We start from the raw sequence: 25,876 nt of genomic DNA, 5'->3' as shown, positions 1-25,876 counted from the left end.
CACGTTTTCAATTTTGAAGAGACTGTCTTAGTTTTACACTTGTGCTGCAAGATGTCTTTAAAAATGAAGGCGTTTCTCAAGTTAAGTTCAGGAGTCCCTAGTTACTTCCTTTCTTTAACACCAATTAAGTTTGAAATAAATGATTGTGTGTCTATTTGATATTTGTATTGTTAGTGTGTTAGTCGGGCAAACAGCTGCCCTGTGCTCCTGTTGCCTAAGGGGCCCCATGTAAAGGCCAGTGGGCTGCATGAGGCCCGCGGGCCGTACTTTGAGTATTCATGGTCTAGAGCAAGGGAATTTACCCAAAATATAGTTTCAGGGACTGTGCTTTTATAGACCCAAATGGGGTACAGTAAATATTTTAAGGATACTTCTTATGTTATTGGATAAAAAAGAATTTCAGTTCTGTCTCTTGCCTAGTTTGACAAAACAGAGGCCTGGTAGACACCCACTGCACTGCCTCTAGTTGAACATAAATAATGCTGAATTTACTTTTACTCTGTGAGCACAACATAATTTGAAGCATTTATAAATGAATATGGCTTCAAAAATTCCTGATCTAAATAGTTGTAAAATTGCTCCTGAAATGTTCGGGCATTTTGGGAACTCAATAACAATTAAAGAACTATCAAGATTTCCAGGAGTATTAAGATAGAATTCACTCATACAGGAATTTTGCAAGTTATAAAATATTCATGAATAAATCACACAGACATACATTGTAACACTTACACTTTTTTTCACCACAGGAAATCCCTTCCGATAGGCTGTTATGAAACATAGGGGTGCACCCTACTAAGCCCTACCTTAGAAACACAATTTTACTCCAATACATTTAAAAGTAACATTAATGGTTCCTTATTGGTCTCAAAGGTATTGGCAAATTATTGTGAATACCACCAGATGATGGGGTTTGAGAGTGGTCTATTCATATTGCATAGCCACAACATCCAAAGTCCACCTCTCCTGCCCTGAGAGGTAAAATTATGTAGGTGAAAAATCAGTCTCATTAGCATTCATTTTTACATTCTAAGTTTTAAGGCAAGGGATTTTTTTGTATGATCACCCCCAGTTTTTGGAGTGATGTTTCTGCTTTTTTTTTCACTCTGAAGGGCATTGGGCCCTGCAAACCAGGCCCCAGTGCATATGCTCTGTCCTGCAAAAAATGATATGCTCAATTGGTTAAAACCTGACGGTATATTTAACTAACTCCGCTCAAGGAGAGGCTTGAAAAGGTCTGATTGGGGTCCCCTCCGACACCCTGATCCACGGCTTAAGCTACACATCAGACTTTGCGCAAATCCAAGATGGCAGACATGCTTAGATCAACGCAGCCCGGCGGACCTGATTAAACAGGAAAGACATCTCCAGATCTCCCTGGGTATTAGCGGAACATACATAATGCACTACTCCTGATGAAATATCACTGAGGGCTTAGCAGCCACAGCTATCCCTCCCCTTCGCACTGCACAACGTCTGACCCTATAGCCGGCCGGGGAGTACAGCAGTGCATATCCTCATCCTGCAGAACTAAACCATTATTCAAGGGCACCGCTGCTCCCTTACTCCGCCGGCAACATCAAAACAGAACTGTAAGTACAATGACTGCATACAAGAGAGAGGCGTGTAATGAATCAGTGTCAAAGCAGTCCCCTTATCTCATGTATTGACTCCATAGGTACTTGGGCCCACTCTGTGCATTCCAGTAATGCTCTAAATGGCACAACTAGACCAAACCAACCTCCTCATGCCTAGCTAGCATTACCTGACTAGAGCAATACTCCTGAGCTTGCTTGGAAGCCACTACTGATCCTGGTTCATTAGTCCTGAGACTAGTTCAGTGACCCAGGCATACCATCAGTATACAATCAAAAAGCTGTGCACTTATTGGAGATCTGTGAGAGCTACTTGGCATATGTAAGGGTGTATCTCAGGCCTCATGGACTGATAGTGCACATCTACGCACTCTCGGAACACACAGCTCTGGTGCAGTAGCGTGCAGATTTGGAACCCCTCCTGTGACACTACCTACGGGTGTCGTGAGGGTCTCTGTATTGCCATAGGATGTCACTGCTCCAAGCTGAGGTGTGCCTTACGCTTCTAAATATTTCAACAGCCTTAGGGATTGATCCTATATCTCTGTGTAGGGGCTCCCGAGATTACAAAGCCCCCACTCTATCAACACACCATGGCCTGCAAAACTAGCACTAATTTGTTAGACAAAGTGCATCCCCTGAGGAAAACCCACCTGAAATGCCAAAATGGTGGAAATCAGAGAAACCACCACAAAGGAAAGAGTATCCAAAGCCACCCTAAAACACATCAAACACTCACCTCCTCTCCCGGGGTCACCAGTTAAAGAAAAGTCAGACTCTCCATCCACACTCGATGCTATCTTGCATGACGTGGCTCAAAGCACCAAAACGAACACTGCCTTACTCCAAGTGGAGGTGGCAGGAATACGCAATGATCTAAAAGCCTTGAAAATAAGGATCACCGCTGCTGAATCGAGGATCAGTATGGTGGAAGACTTCAATAATGGTCAATCGAGGAGAATCTCTGGTTTGAAAAAAGTGGTATTGGCTCTGAAACTACAACTAATGGAACAGTAAGATCGGAACAGAAGAAGTAATCTTCGTATCTTTGGGATCCCCGCAGGAACTAAACCTGCCCACAAATCCATTGCTGACTTTCCTATCTCTTGGTTCCCATTCGCTTTACAAATATCCTTTGTCAAAAAAATTGAGATCGGAGAGGCCCATAGGGTCCCCACATACAAATCAAGCAGCATGGCAACAACAAGAGCTTTGATTTTCAAACCACAAATGCACCAACATACGGAACAAATCCTGGCATAGATGAGGAAGATCAAGGTGATCATGTGGCAGAACCAGAGAATCTCTATTTCACAAGACTACACAAAAGAAACAGTAATTCGCTGGAAGGGCTTTCTAGCATAAAGGAAACGGCTCTTGATGATAGAGATCCCATTTGCTTTTGCTGTACCATCCAAATAGAGGAATCACCTACAGAGGCCAAACCAAACTCTTTTCAGATCCGGCGAACCTTGCTACATTCCTTGACAATGAATCATAGACACGGATGGATGCGGAGTCTTTCACAAAAGACTAAGGGCCACATGTAGCAAGCTTTTTGCACGTTGCAAAAACCGAATTTTGCTGTTTGCGACGTGCAAAAAGCAGATCGCAATGCACAAACCCTGTTTTGCAATTCAGTAACCTGGTTACCGAATTGCAAAACGGGTTTGCAACTCGCAATTAGGAAGGTGTGTTCCCTTCCTAATTGCGAGTCGCAGTGCAATGTAGGATTGGTTTTTGTGACCGCGAACGCGGTCGCAAACAAATCGCATTTAGCACCCATTTGCAAAAGGGAAGTGGTCCCCATGGGACCCCTTCCCCGTTGTGAATGGCACTGTAACCATTTTTTCAGAGCAGGCAGTGGTCCCACAGGCCACTGCCTGCTCTGACAAAATGAAACATTTCATTTTTCGTTTTTGTAATGTATCTCGTTTTCAAAACGGGCTTCATTACAAAAAAAAAAAACGGCTTTATTGAAAAGCAGTCACAGACATGGTGGTCTGCTGTCCGCAGCAGGCCACCATCCCTATGAGGGCCACCATTCGCAAGGGGGTCGCAAATTGGGACCCACCTCATGAATATTCATGAGGTGGGCATTTGCGACCCCCTTGGGAATCGCAAATGGTGTCAGGGACACCACCCAACATTCAAATTTGCGGGTCGCAATTCTGAATGTTGCTACATGTGGGCCAAAACGAGTTATACTCCCCGTGACTGTTCACTCTAAGATTTCCTCATGCTACAACCATTGCCATATCTTTTCATAATACTGTTCTATATCTAATTACCATGTTGCTACAATATTTACCTTTCGCAAATATGTTCTTTTCCATTCCTGATCTTGGGAGTTTATTCTTAGGAGTTCACCTCCATAATAAGGAACATATCTAAAGCTTTGCATAACATGTCCATTAGTATTTTGTGCCTTAAAAGTTCACCCTTGGGAGTTCAGCTTCATAATTAAGGAACATATTGAGAGTGCTTCCACATTTGTGGAAGGAAGCGATTGTTATTCCTCTGAAAAAGAAGCAAGGCGGTGCCCCTAACGATCTCAAGAATCTCCGTCCTATAGCCTTGCTGCCCTTTCAGGCAAAAAGGTTTGAAAAGTACATCAATATGGAATTGGCACAATTCTTACAAGGAACTGGTTTCCTACATACCTCTCAGCACGGCTTTAGGAAAGCACGTAGCACGGAATCTGCCCTTATCACCACCTCAGACTCTATCCCTAGACTGGTTTATAAAGGGGATGGAGCTGTCTTAATGCTATTGTATTTGTCTGCTGCGTTTGATACCATTCTGCCGCAACTGATGGTTCAACGACTTCATCAAGTGGGAGTCCGAGAGAAAGCCTTGAGTATTCTGAGGGCTTTTCTATGCGAGAGATCCACCATAGAGAGCTGTGGAGACTTCAGAGCTGCCCCCTTCTAACTACCCTATGGGGTTCCTCAGGGCTCCTCTCTTAGTCACACTCAAGTTTAGGAATACAACTAATAATATCCCCCACATTAAAGCCCCAAATGGAACTATGAAATACAAAACTAAGGAGATTTTAGATGTCTTTATAGACTTTTACACCAATCTCTACGCTCCCCAGGCCCCTTGCCAAAAGTCTGAATGTGTTCCTATGCCCACTATATATTAAAAGAAATTGGAAACTGATCAATCCCAGCTGGATAAACCTATTGAGTCTGCAGAAATTCTGAAAAAGACAAACTCCATTTAATCTGGTGAGGCAGTGGGTCCTGATGGCTTTCCCATATCTTTTTATAAAATGTTCCAAAACTCACTGATCGACCACCTCAAGAATTCACTATTTTGTTTTGTTCAAGAAAGGAAGGTTTCAGGTACCGCCGCTGAAGCCACAATTGTAGTAATTCTCAAAGAAAATAAGGACCATTCAGACCCAAAAAATACCGCCCCATCTCTCTGCTTAATACGAAAACAAAAATATTTGCTAATCTCCTAACAAAGATTAGAAGCCTTTATCCCAAAACCTATCCACAACTCTCAAACGGGATTTGTCAAGGGGAGAATAGCGAGAGACAACATTTGCACCTTTTGCCACATCATAGAGAAGGCAAACCTTTCATCACTCCCAGCTTCAGCAATCAAATTGGATGCAGAAAAGGCCTTTGATAGGGTGTATTGGACTTTTCTCTTTGCAGGTCTAGGAGCCCACGATTTAGGGTAATCCTTTATCTATATGAGGATGGCCCTCTATGCCAGACCTAAAGCATATATTAGAATACATAAAGAACGCTCCTCTACATTTGATCTTCATCAGGGCACAAGATAAGGTTGCCCCTTCTATTTCTACTAGCAATCAACCCACTACTCCTCTCAATTGACTCCTCACCCAGAATCAAGGGCATAAAATGTGGCCATAAATCTTAAAAGTCCTCAGGTACGCTGACAACATACTCATCTGCTTGGAAAATATAGAACAAATGATCCCTGCATTAACTAACATAATAGAGGACTTTTCACAGGTCTCTGGCTACACCCTTGATTAAGATAAAACAGAGGTATTCCCCATCAACCCTTTCTGTTTTGCTACACACATTGGGGACTCTGGGCTTAAATGGCAACCAAAACAGCTTAAATACCTAGATATTTGGTTTGCTAAGGACTTACTGGAAAGCCTCCAACTAAACAAATCAAAAACCATTAACAAGGTCAGAAACTTTCTGTCCTCTTGGTCACCCAAACATATCTCCTGGTGGGGTAGACTCCAAACTCTAAACATAATGATTACCCCAATTATAAATGTCACTGCCTCCATACTGCCAATTAAGCTTTCTCACTCCGTTTTCCACACTATGGATTAACTGACACCCTTCCTATGGAGCGGCAAGAGAGCTAGAATTTCCTACAAAGCTCTATGACAGAACTTCCAAGAGGGGGGTTGCAAACTACCAAACTGGGCTTTGTACCAAACAGCTTTCGTCTCTACACAGAGTGCTTGTTGGCTCTTCCAAGATGAGAATGATCCGCCTCGATGGCTCAATTTTGAAATCTCCATTTGCTCACTCTTCAAAACCACTGCATACCTCACTATGTCAAAGTTTAAACTACTGCACTCCCAGAACATCCTTGCTGACACCACCTCTCCTCTCAAATCCCTAGATAAACAATCACAAGTTCCTCTCCACAAATCTTTATCGACCTTGCTCTGGAATAACCCCAAGCTCAAAATAGATGACCCAGATGACATGACTCAATCATCGGCCACAAAAGGCATTCATATAATTCAAAACATATATGATGAAACATGGAATCAATCCCCTTTGCAGCCTTGGCAGCTAAACATGACCTCCTGAACATCTGCCATTTAATACCTTTCTAAAACTTAAAGTTAAACTATCCAGACTTTTATGGACCAAAAACGCATCTATTATTCACCGGTTGAAGCCACGGCAGTCCACAGGCCAGCTCTTCTCCAAAATCTATAAAGCACTACTTTTCCCCAAATCACGACCAAAATCGTTCCTAAGTACAAAATGGATTAAAGAACTTGGCCCTGCGGGCCTGGCTCATATCTCGGAAGAGGACTGGCTAATGGTAGGTAAACACGGTCTCAATAAGAAATTTGCTTCCCTACTGATTTAGTTACATTTGTTCTCAATAAAGTGCTTACACTGAACCCCAGCAAAAGATGAAGCTAAGTGGTAATGGTAAATGCTGGAATTGTGACTCTGTGCCTGGGTCATATGAACATATACTATTTTACTACCCCCTTCTGACCACTTTTTGGTCCTTCATCCAGAACCTATTGAATTCCATGTTTGGGATAGCACTCACTTTAAGCTTTCCACTAGTTGTGCTTGGGCCATGGAGCAACCCAGTTAATCTTAAGCTTACCAAGAATGATATGGCACTACTGGATCTTCTTCTATCAATAGTGATCAAAGTTATCCTCTCAGAATGGAAATCCTACAACCAAATTTCCTCCTCACACATGGTGGGCTTGTGACATACCAATAGAGGAGCACAAAATCCTAAAGAATCAACACACCTTATGCCCTGGACCTCAAATTCAATCTGGCGCACATTAGACCACTTTATAGAACATGTTGAGAACGCCCTCACCCAAACAGACATTCAGAGCACACCTACACCCCCTTACCCATCTCACTTCCCACCGTGAACCCCCTAACCTCCTTCCCTGCCTCTGTGCCCCTCACCCCACCTTTTTGTTGGTTATACACTCCCCTTTCCCCTTATATTCTAGTTAGTGGTGATACACAGAATATTAGTGATATGGCCTCAGGCCCCACTAGACAAGGGAAGACATGCCACTGATCTGATCGGATTTATCAACTTGTATTAAAGCTCCAGATACTTACCGTATTATTTAGTGATGTATCATACAGTCAGAGAATGGCATGTCGACCTCTTGCGACTGTTTGTCTCTATTGCTGTACCTTGTTGTTTAACTAAGTATGTACCTATTTTTTGCCATATATAACCTAATAAAAACTATTTGAACTATAAAATATACAAAGGTGGATGCTGCAGAACATGACAAAGTACAGAATCATCAATACAAAAGTAAAAAAGAAAAGTTTCAAGTTACAAAGTCCAAATATACCATTGTAGAGGTCTTGTAACACCTTTTATGCCGATGCAGGCAAAATTAGAAAATGCTACCCTCATTGGAATCAGCCGTTGTGCTTTTTAACAGCACAATTCCAGTCCATTCCAAGTGCATATTTTGCCTGGAAAAAACAGGTTAAATGGTCATATTAAACAATCTGCAAGGGTGATTAATCGGCAAGAATTTGTGGGGAAAGACCGATCTCTGGTGTCAGCCCATAGGCCCTGAAGTCACAAATACCAATCCCGATAGTATTGATATTCCTGAGTGAGAGATTATCTGTGTATCTACTATGCGACTGCCTTAATAACCACAACAATGTAGCACCTGTATAACAGCAACATACCAGACGAGTTTATTTGTGTGCACATTTGCACACTTGCAGAATACAACAATCACATATTAACACAACCAGGTAATTTACTCCTTCCTCCCGCTCAGGGCATGGTACTGTAGGTATATCAGCCTCAAACATTCCGTTTGTAAACTTAACTGAAAACACAGGAGTAATTTTAATAATGTACAGTGCAGTAGTCAAGCTCATCAATACAATTAAATGTAAGCGATAAAAGTGATTTAACATGTGAGCTCAAACTGCACCTCCGTAACACAATCAACCCATTCTTACTACCCCATTTATATTCCTACCCTACCCTAACTAAACTGATCTCCCAACTTCCCTACTTTTCCCAAACATGTAAACCTACCAATCCTTTTGCTCTTCTACCCCTCTGGTAATCTCACCCAAGCCCAAAAAACCTATGCCCTGACTACACTATTCTAACACACTAACCTAACAACGTTTCTAACTCCAACACTCAACTTCATTGTAATCCATGGGGACAATGAGCTGATTTCTCAAGGGGTTCTGTCCTGCAACTAAAATTGGGCAGCTCGTGCAAGCTTCTTTGATGCCTGATAGAGAGACCTGCTGGAAGTAGTGGAAAGGAGAGGAGGTAGATTACAGAGAAGGTGACAGCAGCACTGTCTTTATGGTTCAGTCATACTTTCATATACAGAGCATGTTTTAATAATACTGACATGGGTACGGTTTGACAAATGTGCAAAAACTTTTTGCACATGTTAATTAAACCGGCTAAGGTTTGCTCAAACCTGTGCAGGGGCAAAAAATTAAGGGGAGGCAAAAAATATGCATTTTGTTCTCAAGGTCCCATGGAAAATCTTTGTTACAGCAAAGAAGGGTGTTAAATTCTCAAATTTGCAAAGGCCACTAGTTTGACATCGGACAATGGAGCCATTTTCATGAGCTCACGAATTTCTGTGAAATTGAAAGGTGTGTGTACACCAAAAAATTATATTACTCATGTGAGGAACCACTTAATGCAAGACTGAAGGACAGGCAGATGCCACTCTATGCAGTGACTGGTTGCCTAGGCAGACTGGGTGTAGGACCTGGACCAATGCCAGGTGCTGCGGTCAACCCTCGCTTTGCACGGTTGAAGGCACTGCATATTGGTCACAGATGTCCACATCAAGTGGTTGTGCAGCTGTAAACGTGGATACAGTATACGATAAAAAACTGAAAATCACTGAAAAAAATACTGTTAAAGACTAACTTCTGGAGTCTGGGAAGGGGCGGTTAATGGTTACCTCAGAGAAACACAAGCATGCCCTTGACCGCTATTCCTCCAACCAACACCCCCACCAGCAGTCCTCCTGGTATTTTCCTTCTTCTCATAGCAGGTGGAAAATGGCTGCATTTTTTTCACTGAAATGGTGAAAGCTGCTGGGAAAACCGCAAAGTAAATGCAGGTACAAGCAGTTATTTCCCTTTTCAGGGAAAACTCATAATGGTTGGACTTTGCAGGGACAATACCAGCCGGCATACTTTATTCTAGCCTCAATGAATCTCTGCTGCAAACTCCAGTCAGCTCATAGGACTAGCTATACAATGCACCATGTGTTCTATCCTTCTCAATGAGGTGCCTCTCACTCAACATCCACTGCTGTCCCCATGGGGCCTCACGTTATTGTGTTGTGGAGGTTTTGTGTTGTGACTGAAGATGTTAACTATGCAAGTTCATAACTAAACACAGAGAATTTGGAAACCGTAAATTAGTGTTAAGCAGCGGAACATCTAACTCTCCTAAAATATTAAATGGAAGGGTCATATGGCAGAAAAAAATAAAAATCCTAAAAAAGGCTAATTTCTTCCCAGTGTCTTGGAAGAAGCACAAATCAGTGCATGAGGTGAAACCCCGGACTTCTAAGGTGAGATAAGGTAGGCAAGTTAAAGGGTGAGCAGATATGTTTTTTGCTTTCATTTATGTGTGTGACAAACACAATCAGAAGCCTTGTGAAGGGGAGACTCCATTCAATGGTGCAATAAGTGATATGTGACATTATGAGCACCCATTGACATTCCTCTAGAATAGATGAACCCACGTAATAGCAAAGAACAAGGAATATTGACATTGAGATAATTTGAGGTACTAAATGAACAAGAAGGCCAGGTTACCAAATCCACTATTCATCTCCACTCTAACCCTTCTGATACAAGACTTTAGAAAAGAAAGCGTTGCAAGGTCATGTAATGTGTTGCAGGGTTCTGTCCTAGACTGTTCCAGCGATACTTCATAACCCCTTTGTCATCTCTGGTCAAAAGACATTGCTAAAACTGGCAACAGTTGCATTTTTCTGTTGAGTGTACCCCTGTTACCTCTATATTTCTTAATAGTCAATTTATGGGCCATACCAGACAAAATAAAAACTTTACCCATTTTCCCCTTTTCCAAGCTCTCTAAATGTTTACAGCAAAGTGGCAAAAACACAGGATGATTAATAGACTAAGGGAACCCGAAAGAGCTAAAGAAGCTAAGTAGTGTGAACGTGCACCTGGTTTTAAAGAGATATATCAGACTTGTATACAGCCCTGCAACCTTCCTCCAAAGGCGTTCTTCCATCTATTGTTGTCCCCATGATACCATGTGCTTTCCTTCTGTACATCTGTTTGAAGTTTCCAGTCCACTTACTTGACTGCAAGAGTAAACTGCCAAAACATACATAAAATTTGATCCTGTTATTGGATATTTACAGTAGGAAAATATTATGTATTGCTGTGCATGCAAAATATGCCAATTTAGCATATTTACAATCAGAAGTTTGTATCAGAGGGAAATTAAAGATTGTTACATCCACCCACCGTGAGGTATCTGATGCAAAGTCCCTTGGCACATTTTGGTTGTGGGTGAAAGATATTTCTTCCACAACTCTGACAAGTTTTTAGAACTTCGCAGTTTCTGTGAACCTCATGATGTTTCAAATAAATATTAAATAGTTGTGGAAAACGTCGGGTATAAGGAGACTTAGCGGGAAAGAATGCTGTATAATTAGTCCACAAAACATTTCTACTACACACTGATTCGCACAAAGCTCTAAATTTGCCAACTTCCATGGCAAAGTTCTAGTAGCTTCCTAATCTATATTTCACTGTGGGTGTCATTTAAGCATTTTATGTTCAACAATGTGTCAAAAACGTGTTACTCATATTTGATGTAAGAAGAAGGGATTTTCTGACAAGCAAACATCAAGAAGCTTGGCACGCCGTGTCAGCTAATCCAACTAGGTTAATCACAATTTAATAGTGTAGGAAACGAGATACAGCCTAGGCTGCCGTGATGTCAAACAAATCCCACTTAAGCACTGACATTCAAGTCTTCTCCAAGCGTGAGGCCTACCTTATCGCTCAATCATGGGAAAGTATCATTTGTTGCTATTGCTTTTAACACTCTCCTAATGTAACTCAATCATGCACCAAAAGATAGCTGCAGCAGTAAGAGCTCTTCAGAAGGAACGATACAGACAATCTACCATGTGTCCAAGAGAAGCAAATCACAAACATCAATACAATCCTACAAGGCAAACGAGAGTTTTACAGCAGATAAGGAGTATTAGGGCGTTTTCCCCACATCACATAAAGCAAACATCTTAATAGAAAAGGATATGCTTTTCATCACAACACAACGATAAGCATTTGGACATTTTCACAAATAAAACTTATAATCAGTTAACGCTGTGTGTCACGTCACAGTAGAAGCCATATTTATCCAGCTTCCTTCAGGCAAGCAATAAAATAACAAACTTTGTGAATGATAACTTTAACGTGAACAATGCCAAAGACAAGACGGTAAAGGCGTCACATTCACAAAATCTACAGAGGCACTTTATCTCTTGCCACTCCTATTCAGATCTTTACATAGGAATTAATATGTCTTTGAACTTTGGAAATAAAATTAATAAAGTAAAATCATTTCTGTGGCAGATTAACTCGACCAAAGTGCTAACAACATTCATACATTTATCACACCAAGGCCCAACAATAGCCTCTGCTGGTGACTCTGTGGTTCTTCTGCTGCATAAACAAGCACCGTTAAGCATATCCAAGCAGCCTGAAACCTCAACCAACAATGTATATTTGTGTAACAAAGGCTTGTTCCTACCATATCTTCCTGGCCCCGCTGCTCATCCAACAGGCCACCTGCGACTACCATTCCATGAGCCACATGCCTTCGCGTGCTTGATTCTGCATCCTGGCCCTAGCACTCAAAGCAGTCATTAAAGTGGAAGCTCTACTCACCTTTTGGATGCTTTACTCAGCACTGCGCACAGTGACCACACCTGGCAAAGCACACCACAGGAGAGCCCCCAATCACCACTCCCACCCCTAGACACTCAGGACTCTGTTACCTTTGCAGGCTTCGTCCCGTACATGCCCAACATCCTCAAGTCACTCCACGAGGTCATCTATCCTGACCCTGCAGCCTTTCACGATCACAGGTCCCCTGCCTTCACAAGCTGCTTGCTGAAAGCATTTGTAGAGCACTTGGAGACTTACTTTGAAGCTGTTGAGGAAGCTGTAACGGGAAACAGGCCTTGTTCCTCCACGTCGGTGGTGAGGACATCAACAAGATCTCAAAGTCAGTCTAAGAAGCTTGACCCCCGCGCACCTCTACCACCCTGAAGAACACCCTCACAGTGCATATTTAACCATATGCCAACCCCAACTACTAGCGTTTTCTTCTTTGCCAAGCACGCCAATGGCTGGATGAGTTGGTCAACGTCTTCTACAGCCCCCTTATGGCACACACAAGTACCCTTCAGAATGAGGTGTGGCCTAATTCATCCATAGGTGCTCCCACTCCAAGGTTCAAGAACACATCCTCCAGAACGAAACATATCCATGAGAGACACCTTGACCTTGGGGCACACCAAGGAACTGTCCAAAACCTGAGCCTCACACATGGAGCCACAGCAGCCATCACCCAGGAGTTCGCCAAACCAAAACCAGTCAGCCACACATGTGGTTGGTGTGGTGGTCCTTATCTTCACTCAGAAACCTGCCCAGCATGCTGGGTGTCCTACAGCACCTGTGGTAAGCCCAACTACTTCTCCAGGGTATGCCGCTTTTCTCAGAAACAATGACTCACACCGCCAACATGATGGCTGCTGAGGTATATCACACTTTATCCAACCCTTCTGCCCTGTACCACACACAAGTACAAGTGTACGCCTTTGGCAACTGATCACCACTACAGTTAAACTGTGTCTTCTAAGCACATCTCTCTCATAACTCCACAAGCCGGGCAGCAAAAGTATATGGGCCAGATGTAGCAAAGGTTTTTCCCCATTCTGTGTCTATGGGAAAAGGTGTTCGTACATATGGCCCTATGTGTCTTAGGAAGGGTCTGGGTTCCTCCTCAGCTGGTGCACCACTCAGGAATTCAACCTAGCACAATTTGGATTCAGAGTGCATGCTCTTGACCTTGACAGACTCCTGCAGGAATTTGCCCCACTCTTTGCTGGCATAGGTTGCTAAGTGGGCCCCGCCATCTGCCAACATATAGATGATTCTGTCACTCCAGAGGCACTTTGATGCGGAAGGATTGCCTTCAACCTCCGCCCCAAAGTGGAGAAAGATCTGAAGCTCCTAGAAAGTGCTGGAATCAGCGAACATATAGGAGGACCAATACCGTGGGCCTCTCCCATTGTTGAGGCTGTACGCATCTGCGTAGACATGAGTATACCCAACCTGATGCTCAATGGGGACCCCAGGGTCAAAGTGGTTCGCCAAGATGGACCTTTGGTCTGGCTACCATCAAGTACATTTACACCCAGACTCCCGACCAATCACCACATTCTCGACACATGCCTTTCTCTGGAGGTACACCCGACTGAACTTCGGAGTCTCAAGTGCAGCCAAAGCATTCCAGCACATTGTTAAATGCATCCTACATGGGTGTACTAAATGTGAGTGACGATATTCTGGTACATGCTCCTACACTTGGCCTAACCCTCCATAGGGAAAAGTGTGACTTCCTGAGAAATTACATCAGCTTTTCTGGGTACTGGTTCTCTGACAAAGGCATCAGCCAAAATCTAGACAAAGTGAAGGGCATACAGAGCCCTCCAGCACCCTCCTCTGTGTCCAGCGTCAACAGTTTTCTCAGGATGGTGGCATACTGTGGATGTTTCATCCAGAATTTGTCTGACATCCTTGCCCCCATCAAAGAACTCACCACGTCATCAAGACCTTGAGTATAGGGGGACAAGCAGGAGAAATCTTTCAAGAAGACCAAAGCGGCACTGTCAGCCGACACAACATTGGTATGCTTTGACCCAAACTAGCTGTGGACGCCAGGCCCAATGGACTGGGATCTGTGCTGGGCCAGCGGCAGTGGTGTGGAGTGTGGACCCCAGTCCCTTATGTCAGCCAATCACTCACACCAACTGAGCAAAGTTACTCCCATACTCCCAAATTGAATGAAAAGCAATCACCATATTGTGGCGCTGCTGACATTTCCACATATACTTATATGGACATCCGTTCACTATCTTCATTAACCACATGCTACTGATTCCATTGTTTCAGGTCTCCTCATCAACCCACCCCAAGGATCAAGCAGTGGATCCTACAATTGCAAAAATTCAATTTCACAGTGGAATACCGGCCAGGCACCCGCAACCCAGCAGACATCCTCTCCCACCACATCCACCCTGCCACCCTGTAAGAAACTGTGGAAACTCTTGAGCCTGAAGAGTATGTCTGCCTGGTGGTAGAATGCTCCTGATCTCTCCCCATGTCACTCACTGATGTGGTAGAAGCCACCAAGCATGACGACTGCCTGCAGATTGTGATCAAACAACTCGGTCAGGTGACTGGCAACCTCTTCATTGCTTAGCCTGGTATCACACTACCAAAGCAAAGTCAACACTCAAAGCACTGTTCGACATACAGCAAGACCTTTCCATCACAGATGAAGGCTGCCTGTTCAGAAGCCCGCTCCTAGTGCTTCATGAAAGTTTGCAACAAAAAGCAGTCATCCCAGCGCACAGAGCACACCAAGGTGTCATCAAAATCAAAGAAATAGCTGCAGAGCAAGTTCTGGTTTCCAGGCCTAGACCAGAGGGTAGAGGAAGTTGTTTGGCCTGCCAAGCTACCAGCCAGTCTGATCCCCCAGCACTGGTTATTACAGAGGAAGGCCTAGTTGCCCCATGGCAACAAGTCTGTTTAGACTTTGGCAGCCTTTCAAATGGGTCCCATATGCTAATGGCAGTAAACAACTTTTCCTGCTCCCTTGAAGTCGAGATTGTCACAGCCACCTCGGGGGCTGAAGTTATCCCTAAAATTTAAACGTTAATGACAACCAATGGCCTATTTGGTTAAATTCATACTGAAAATGCTCCCCCATTTAGGGCGAGTATCTATGCTCCAAGAGCACCAAACACCATTGCATCACATCGAGATGGCTCCAGGCCAATGGGGAGGTAAAAGGCCTGATGAGGACCCTGACAAAAGTGATTTGATTGTTGTAGCAGAAAACACCAACATTAAGTAAGCCCTCCACAGTTTCTTGAGAGAGCACAGACTTACATCTCACTCAAAACCGGCATCACCCCGATCAAGCTGTGCTTCGGCAGGACAATGACTGATAATTCGCCACCATCCAGTGTGAGCCAACATGTCAAACCTACCAAACATATCAGACTCCAGAAGAGCACACAATAATGACTATGCATCACAGAGAAGGTGGACCAAGGCAAGCACCCCCAGAGTTGGGGACAAGATCCAGGTGAGAGATCCCCACCACAGAGGCAAGTTCACCCTATAGTTTGAAATGGCTCCATGGACAATCATAGAAATAAAAGGCATCATGGTGACTGCCCACAGGGGAACAGTGAGCGCCACCAGAAACGTATCTCAATTCAAGAGAGGCCCTCAGCGTCCTGTACCTGACTTCCAGGGAGAAGATCCAATGGGAGCTACAGTGATGCATGGCCAGAGTGACAGCCAGGATGAGAAAGACCATGCTCCGGGAAGAGCCACCAATCTTCGAAGGATGCCTCTGTCTCTGGTACCAGCTCCTTCACCGAGTCCAACCCTCAGGTGAGCTGAGCCAAAGAACATCCGGTCAGCCTGACACTGGAACACTCAATCCTCTTCCCATAGTCACCAGTAAAATCTCTTTTACTGGCAAGATCATGTGCCTTGCCTCAATGTCAACAAAGTAGGTATTACCTTGGCACATGTCAGCAGTGAGTGGAGCAAGCTCTGTACACATGCTTACATTTTCGCTCTCTCACATTTCTCACTCCTTTTACCTTTCAGAAATCCATATTATCACTCATATTGCACCACCCTCCTTTTCATCACTTTCAGGAAGCTGATGTGAATTGTAAAAAACAATGCACAGGTCAGTTAACAGGCGTTATCTGCACTTTAATATTAGTGTGGTGCATCCCCCCAGGCTCAGCTTTCTGAATGTGATAAAGTATGGACTTATCTGCATTTAATTTACTTCCTGAATAGGATCCTACTGTCTTAACAATATCATGTAGTACGGGCCATGTGTCTGTTGGGTTCCTTATCATGATCAAGATATCATCCACTTAAAGTGATATGACCTCCCATTTACCTCGCACCATTTTCCCTGCATCTTCACGTCTGGAACGCATAATCAAAGCCAGTGGTTCGATTATCATGACAAAAATCAATATGCACCCGCTTCAAGGCACTGGTTAACTTAGGGGTCCAGGGCAGACAACCCGGCCTCTGTCTCTTCCTGGGGGAGCCCTAGTGTATCAACAGTGGGCACAACCAGATGGGACACTCTGCTGAGTCTAGGGTCACTCCCCACCATTGCAACACTGAGTCTCATAATACAGAGTCAACATAAGGGAGGTGGTGTAGGACAGAACAATCAATTTCCAACTGGGTGCTATCTGTGCGGGCTGGGGGGAGGTTTTGTTTCTCACCCCGTTTGTCCACTTAGGCACCAACTTTTACACTTCCTTGTTGTTGCCCCGCCAAGAGCTACAGCACTCTTTTGCCTAAACTGTCCAGGGACCCCCCAGTCGGGTTTGTTAGTCACGGGGGTCTCTGCCCCGCCCCCCACTCCAGCCACTTTTCCCCAGGGAGCACACCTCTGCTCATGCTGTTAAGTCTCTGCGGGGCGAGGGTGTACTGCCCACCCCCGAAGCTCCAGTGGTGTTATGCAGGGTGGGGGGGCATTCCTTCACCACCTCCCCTCGCTGACCCAGACATTTAGCACTCTCTCCACTCAAGCTGTGCAGGGCTCAGAGCTATGTCCCCAATAGCCTCTCCTGGCTGCTGTCAACGTTGTGCTGCTGTGACTCACTCATTGTGGCTTGGTTCTCATCCAATCTCCTCTGCGAGTTTTCCAGTGGTCGCGTCTGGGTTCGGCCATGGCAAGATGTGCAGGCTGCGCAGTACAGGCCCAACTCAGCCCGCACCGCGCTCTCAGTCCGGCGACCGTTACACCCCGGGTGTTCTATGGGCTGGGCACTATCCTCATGTGTTTCCAGACCTGCGTGCTGCTGATCAGGGGACTGGGGGGGGGGGTGGGTTGGGGGGCTCAGCACTGTGTTTCAATGGAGCCGGCATGAGGTGCATCCCCCTCAGGCGGCCATCTTTGCTTCTCTCTCCGTCAATATATTTTTTATAGCCATGTTGCACAGCATTGACCACATCATTTTTTACTTTCAGCCATGCTGCATAGCAGCCATGATGATGTACAACATGTCTAAAAAACAAACAAAAAATGACAAAACCAAAAGATCTTAACTTTGTGCATGTTTGTTCTGAAAGCTATTAGTAGCACTCACTGTAAAGTCTTCAAAAAGGTGCTGCCCATCAGGCCTATGATAATACACATGTCCCTGGGGGCAAGCATTCAGGCAGCTCTATTCAAACAGACTGAGGAGCAGATTGTGTGGACACCTTTCCTTTTGTGCCATCCCAGAAAGTAAAACCTGTATGTGCTAACCCATGAAAAGCAAGGGAATGAGTGTAACTATTAAGTCAAACAGTGATTATTAATTTGGACTCAGTCACCTGAGCTCTTTCGAAATGGACAACAGCTAACTATAAATTGCCTTCACTTTCACTGTAATAAACTGAATTCTTATGTAAAGAGCCCCTGCAAAAATGGGGTGACAGTGAAGGGAACGCTTTTTACACGTCATGCTCTTAAATGAACTACCAGGCTGCAGAACATATTACCGATGTGCAACATGGATTAAAACAGTGTACTGAAACCAAATTCTAATCCTATAGGAAGACTGGTCCAAAAAGAGCAGCAACAAAGCTAGATTAATTCCTTACAATAGTTTTGGTGTTTTGGGGAAATTACATACATTCTACCTAAGCTCAACTAGGACTATAATACCAGAAATGCATATCTACATTTGTAATACTTGTCACGTCTGACCTACTTCACACTTGAGCTCAGAAGTGAATTTCAGCTAGAAGAACAATAAATAGCTGTACAAATTACGGAACTGGGAGGGATTAGTGCTAGGCCTTTTGCTCACATCTATTGCAACACTCTCCTTGGAAGCTAGAGAGGCCAGGCCCTCGACCAGACCAGACCATACAGTAGGCATAGAACATATGGATATTAAGGAGATTTAGTTTGAAGCATGATAGGAGTAACTGGATAGGATTAAAGTGGAATTAGGTGACTCAGAGAGTTGATAAGACCTGAACAAAGGACCAACTATATAAAAGACAAGAGAGATACTTCAGAAGACACCAACTGAACATTCATCAGTCAACTCTAACAGTAATACATGTGGAATTATTGAGAAATTGTTATTAGGAATATAATCCTCCAAATCTATGTACCTACTAACATACGTTTCATGGTGAAACAGTCTTCAGGAAAAGTATATTTATGCATTAATATCATATACCAATGGCCTGTTAGAGGTCAGGCTGTATTCCAACCAGTCCATTCAATCCATTTCTGGAGGGATTGGTCAGAACAACATAACACGTTTACACTGAAAGAAAAGGCCTACCATGTGGGTTTTTGTGGTGAAAGGGACTCTAGGCTAGCTCTGTGCCTTAGAGCAGCAGTTCCCAACATTTTGACGTCTGTGGACCCCCACTTTATCATTATTGGAACCTGGGAACCCCCACTGAATCATTATTGGAATTTAGGGACCCCCCCCCCTATTAAGCCTTTAATGAAAGCTGGGGACCTAATCTGGTAATATTATTTAATTTTCTAAGCAGTCACAGACCCCCTGAGGAGGCTTTGTGGACCTCCACGGGTCCCAGGACCACAGGTTGGGAATCAGAGCCTTAGAGCATTTTACTGGAACACACTGGCACAAAACCTGTGAGGAGGGCAGCCAAACAGCTAACATATTTTGCCCTTTAACATGCCCTGCTTGCCGCACTCATGAAATGAAGATAAGAATACTTTCCTGCTTACTTCTCTGATGATGAATTTCTGCCGACCTTAAGGAGGACTGTGAAGAAAGAAGCCTCCACGCTGTTTTGAATCCTTGGGTCCAGAGCTTTTTTCCAGTACCACTGGTGCTGGAATGCTGACAAGTCTATATGGTCTTAACAGTGAGGCCTAAACTGTTCAGGTCAAATTACCTGCTAAATTTCACTATTGTCTCTCCATGAGCTTGTTATTAAGTCCGTGTTTTCTAGTATCAGGTTGAGTAGCTCAAAAGTCATCAAACCTGTTACTTAGTAGTTGCTCTGGAAGAAGAAGTCCCAAATGTTAGTTGAAAATTAGTGGCTAAAGCCTGTATAGCAGGGCTCTGTTAGCTTCAGCAGTCAAACGTCCAAAGGACCAACATTAAAAATGCAGGGAAACACACTAGGAAGCTGGAAGTTCCCACACTTGCAATGAGAAAGATGCAGAATCACTAGAATTATCATACAACTTTTGGCAAGTGAACTAGTTGACTGTGGCGAGAAAGCTTTTATTTTGGTTAATGACTTGAAAGTAATTGGTTTTACAGCATATCATGGTCTGGAATTGAAATCTCAATTGAATTACATGTGACAATATAGTTTAGTCTAGTTAGTGCAGTGCAAGCAAGAGAGAAGCAGTAAGAGATGGAAGGCAAATGGTACTGGGTAAGCTTACACTGATTTCATAGGAGGAGACTTATAAATATTGATCTGACAGGAGGTAAACAATCTTTTGTTTGGAGCATTAAGGTAGATGGTTGATTAGACAGATATTCATGTCAGATGCCTGGGGCATTTCTGTAGCAATGACTGTTTTCGCTGGCGTTGGGCATGCCTTAACGCACAAGCTTACACATCTCTCATAGGCTGTGCTCATCTTGATATATGAAACATTTCTGCCAGGTCACTGAGCGCATGCAGGTGAACTGATTTACTGCTGAGCATTCCATTTAGACAATACTTCTGTATAGAAATGAGTGTAAAGAAATTGACTCAGTGGAACCATTCTTTGCTGATGTTTCGGCATGGTGGGAAATTACACAGTAACCAAGATGGGACTATCAATGACTAATGGTTAAATGTAAGTGTTCCCAAGCCACAAAATACTTTGCATACTGTACTTACTGCGAGACAGATTTTCGAGGGCTTTCCCCAGCTTCTTACTTTCTTGAAGGATATGATTTAATTCATCAAAGTCTTGGCTGTCCGGTTTTGTCCTCCAGTCCCACTTAGGGTGCTCTATTGACCGTGGCACTAAAAGAAAAAAGGCGTTTGGATTTACAATGCAAAAAAGTAACCAACACAGCTGAGTAAATATTATACTGCAGGCTGGGACAGTCCCCAACAAACGTCATTTGTGGATATACAGCTTGATCTATAGGATTCGATTTGGAATTATGTAAGCAAGAAACATATATGCTGGTTTCTAGAAGACTTAAACATAGCTATAGCTGAAATGGTACCGTAATTGAATAAGAAACCTAGAATCTATTAAGTGCCGCTGACTTAAATCTTGATGGGTTTCCAAGTCAAAATATGCCTATGTAAAGAGTCAACTCTTCTTTATTAATATTAATTTTAATCGCCTATAGCTTTTTCTTCAAAGAGCAATTCATTCCTATGTTATTCCTAATTCAACGCTCATGGAAGCTAAACATGTATTCATGGAAATCTATTATAAGTAGATAGGAGTAGTAGCTGCAACCCTTAGTTTGCCCATGGGTGCCCCGCCATTGCCTTGGCTACTCATGGTCATGAACCTAGCAGAAGGAAAAGAAAGTATTGAGCCTGCTCATTTTCTGCTGTTACCTTTCTTTGTCCTTCCCCTAAACCCTCCTGGACGTCACGTCACAAAAATCATTCAGGGGCGGCAGAAGTGTCACCACATGCCCTTTGAACCTAACTTTCACTCACACACATATGATTACATACACACACACACACACACACACACACACACACACACACTATGCTTACATATACACACACATTGACACGCTCCACTTACCCACACACACACATTCACACAACACACTCTCTCTTACATAAACACACTCAAACCCACAAGCACACACACAAAATACATTTAAAAACACATTTCAATATATGCCAGCTGCCAGGTAAGGTCACATTGCAGTTATTTGTACTCCATTTTTTATTACACAAATAGTGAATAATGTAATAGGAGCCAATATTAGTATAATACAAATAATTGACAGAAAACAAGGGGAGTGGACCCCCAAGCAACATCTTTAAGGGGTCGCGAAGGCAGTACCAGGGGACACAAGGGGAAAGCAAGGGGTTGCAGCAGGGACCCCTGGTGACCCTTAATGATGTCCAGTTACCTCGCCAGCAGGATATAGACTACAGAGGGCCTAACAATGGTGCAAATGGTTAAGCCTGTGATGTCAAGGGGTCAAAGAGCCCTATTCACTAAAGTAAACACACTTTTTTGGAGTAAGTTTACCATTTTTTTGCTATTCAGAAACTACAAATTTAGTTTTATGTGTAATATCTTTACAACTGTGGAGAATTCCACACATTAAAAGATAGGACGGTCTCTACAGCTGTAAAAATACAGTACGTTGGTCTACACTCATAGCTGTGAATAGCTATGGGTTCTGTCCATTCTCCTTTGAGACGACAATAATATATGTATAATGCACTGACTCTAGAAATCATGCAAAGAAATCAAGCTCCTTCCATATTGTCTTGCTCAGTACATCAGACATGGGGACCTCTGCGATAGTTGTAGAATGCTACGGATGCGCAGCCACGTATGCTCTCTTTTTAAAGGCCAAAGGCTCTACACACAAAGTTACATTTACATGTGTAGTTCTACTCCATTTTGAACTTCTACTACAACTAGCAGTACGTCTACACTTTTTTGTTTACTAGTCATCATTTCCAAGTGGAGATTTGCAACCAGGTGTAGAATTACAGCCCCATGGTTGAATTTATGAGTGTAAAGTTACAATTAGTAACTTCACACCTGTTGGTGAGGATCACTTGATAGTCAAGTATAGGAAAATGTAATAATGTTTATTTAAAATACAAAAATTCAAAACTGTAAAGTAAAACCTAAATATAAAATAATTTCGAATAATGAATATTTACCTGGGCTAAAATAAAACGTTTAGTTATGTATTTAATTAATGTAAACATGTTTTAATTTGTGAAAGCTAATTTAATAAATTGAATGCATTTTTTTAAATTGACTACTATGTTTAAAAATTATCAATAATTATACCGGATTTTTATAATTTAAACATTTAAGTTGTAGAATGAATTTCCTGTGGGGTGTTAGTTTAATTTTCTGTCTCCATTTTGTTTTATGGGAGTGTGATGCAGCATCACTGCTTGGCCACGTGTGGTGCTTGTCTTGCTCCAAGGGTAGGCTGGGGTAGATTTAAGTCTGTTTTGACACCAATTGGGCTATAGCAAGCTTACAATCATATATGGTGAATTTGAATGCTCTTGCTCTTTTGGAGCTTCTGTTTTGTATTAGAAGGTCTCTCTCTACGTCCCTCCCTAATTGTCATTTAATCTCATCCATGTTGTAGTAATTATTCACCATGTTCCCTCTATCTCCCAGGGTTCTTCATCACATTTATTACAAAAATTGATGTTTACGTGTGTAGAGATCTCCGCCACTGTGGTAGAGATGTCTGTTCAGAGACTATGGGAATTACAGAGGTGGGGGATCTGCAGGGTTGTGCATTGCATTAATTAGTACATAAACAGTACTACTGGAGTACTACTTTACATTCTCCAAAATCCAGGAAGTTCATTTAGCCAGAAGTGTTTATATTTTCAAATTTGAATAAAAGGCACGCTAGTAAGGCAAGCGTCTGTGTGCAGCCCCTTCCGCCATGTCTCACAGTACAGAAATGGGACCAAGGAGTGTAAGATATATATGGGATATACGTGTGCACCTACTTGTAAAACATAACACGATTTTGGGCTGCATGTTTTCCTTTGTTGAGCCATGTCCTGTGGGAGGCCTGGGCCGTGTTGGCTAGGGATAGGAGATTCCCTTAGGGGTCCTGGAGGCTGGATCTGAAGGGCCAGCAGTGGATTTCAGACGTAAGCAAGGTAAAGCTCCTCACAGCTGAGACGGGTATTTTTTACTTTGACAGTACTCTGGAATAGTTGTGATAATACACAACGTGAAAACTAATTTACTTAAACCAACTGCTTCAAAAGCAAAAATATAGATGGTGTTTAGAACAGAGTGTTATAAAGGAAAATGAAAATGTTGAAAATAACCCATAAATATTTCATGGCATATGCATTTCCCCCAAGCAGCAGACATGCAGAGTATAACTCTACTCTGGAAGACCTGGCCTCTGATCTCCTTCTGCCTCGAGCTTCCTCTATGAATTGTGACTAGGTGTGCAGGCTACAATTTAGAAGAAAGTCCTCAAGTACTTAAACTGCACCTGCAAGACTCTTCCCCCTCTTCTCTCTCTTCCCCCTTCACCTACCTCATTGTGAAGCGAACGCTGAACGCTACTTTTGTGTATTTAGTTTCTAAAAGAACAGCAACAGCACTTCTCTTTCAATCAGTAGAAAGTGTGTTTAAATGTGGATGTTTTTCTTAACATTTTTGAAATACAATCTTGTTTGAAAGAAATGACATACTGACGGGAGAGGGGGTAAGTTACTTCTACTGGATGCTTACTGTAGTCTTGCATTACATTGTCAGTTGCAGTGTGGTTTGCCACTGGTGTTGTATTACGTTGAAAATGAATGTGCAACTAAAACGTGCTTCAGCAAACGAGTGTACAAGGCGCAAAGTGATGGCCTAGAGATTGATCGCCAGCCGACGTGGATACCATTTCTTATCCAAGCACGCAGATTGACGTTCTACCCCACATTGGCAAGACCCTGTCTCGTGCCAGCTCACCACAAACACTCTTTCACACATCAATATGCAATACATTGTGGCAGTTGTGAAAATGAGAGATTAACTCACTGGCGTAACAAAGGGCCCCGCGGTGCGGTGGTCGACTTCCGGGGGGAAGGGGTCTCAGCAAGGTGATCTGGCGTAAGAGCTCTTGGGCCCCTCAATGCACTTAGCAGCATCCCCCACCCCGCCCCCTCACGTTTCGTTAGGCCTCTGGATTCACTGAGAGCTGCTTACGTGATTTGGACTCGGGCGACGGCGGAGAAATATTGGAGACGGCGAGGTCGCTCTTGGACTTCTTCGGCTTCTTCGCGTTGCCCTGCCACGGTTTATCATAAACTCGGAACTCTCGCCTTTTGTGTTCTGCAGAAATGAAATACACCGCGCTGTATCAGATCTGTGGCCCACACTGACATTTCATTTCTGTTCTAGGAACATAAAGTGAGATTAAAATCCACAGTGCACTGTTACTTCCGCCTGCAAGACACCACGGTAGAAAAGCGAGAAGCATTATTAACGGCGTGGGGATAGGAACCGGAGGGAGTGCTTCAAATCTGTCTAGCATGCAATTGGAAATTCAGCGACCTACTGTACACACGGTGTAATCTCAGTGAAACTATCACTCGCGCCACAAAAACCCTCTTATGTTTCTCAGCACAACCGTGGTTCGATTCCATTTGTATCTTCCTACTATGGGGTTTAAGTTGAAGATTTGAAAAAATCCATATGAACACGGCATAAGGGAATGCCATTTGAGCTAGTTACATATTCATTTTGATAAGTCTCTTTGCAATCATTTCCATTCCTTGTATAGTAGGCCAACCTGTCATCTCGATCAAGGACCTCAGTTCTGTGACCTGAGCTAGCGTATTGACAATTTCTCCCCCCCCCCCCCCCAAATGCCCAATGAGATGTCTAAGTCCTTCTATAGACTCACCCTTCTTCATCATACATAATAGGTGTTGCGCCTACATGTGACACTCTATCCTGCGTGACGGTAAGGTCACCATCAGCCAGGACCATTCAGAGGCCTGGGAGCAGTTTTCATTTAATTTACATTGTGTTTTAGGGTAAGAAACGTGCATGGCACCTGGTGAGTCACTCTCTGCCCAGAGAGCTGCAGATCCGGACAGGGTCTTCTGAAGAGAGGGCACAATCCCCAGCTTAGATTGCAAATAGCCAATCAAAAATGGAATCGGTTGATCCGGTGTCTCAGTAATCAGCTTGGTCATCAATTCCTAAAAGAAAATAGAAATTATTTGTTGATAAAAAGGAAATCTTAGAGTTGGACAGGAAGGACTGTGCTGCAGATTCAAATGCTTAAAAAGTGCAGAACACTACGAGCGATTTAAGAACAACAAATTTAAAAGTCAAGAAAATGTGTAGATGCAATTACAAACAGCCTGCAACACTTGCTTGGAAACATCAATCAAACTACAAACTGTATTTTAAAGACCTCTTGCCTATTACTGCGCTTGGTACCCATAAAGCACAAAGAATAGCCCTGGCCCAAA

At 43.3% G+C, this 25,876-nt stretch overlaps 1 protein-coding gene across 2 annotated transcripts in view; it reads right to left on the bottom strand.

Moving 5' to 3' along the window:
• C2_2H8orf34 (chromosome 2_2 C8orf34 homolog) overlaps positions 1-25,876 on the bottom strand; it is a 1,039,122-nt gene that overhangs the window by 814,569 nt on the left and 198,677 nt on the right. For both annotated transcript variants that reach the window (XM_069220300.1, XM_069220301.1), the window contains exons 2-4: positions 25,453-25,600; positions 24,600-24,725; positions 20,579-20,707 (exon numbers count right to left, since the gene is read on the bottom strand). In XM_069220300.1, coding sequence (XP_069076401.1) covers positions 20,579-20,707; positions 24,600-24,725; positions 25,453-25,600 — 403 coding nt within the window. The remainder of the gene's footprint in view (positions 1-20,578; positions 20,708-24,599; positions 24,726-25,452; positions 25,601-25,876) is intronic.

Source organism: Pleurodeles waltl, chromosome 2_2 (genome assembly GCF_031143425.1).
Source record: "Pleurodeles waltl isolate 20211129_DDA chromosome 2_2, aPleWal1.hap1.20221129, whole genome shotgun sequence".
Taxonomy (NCBI): domain Eukaryota; kingdom Metazoa; phylum Chordata; class Amphibia; order Caudata; family Salamandridae; genus Pleurodeles; species Pleurodeles waltl.
This window is presented reverse-complemented; position numbering and strand designations above follow the sequence as displayed.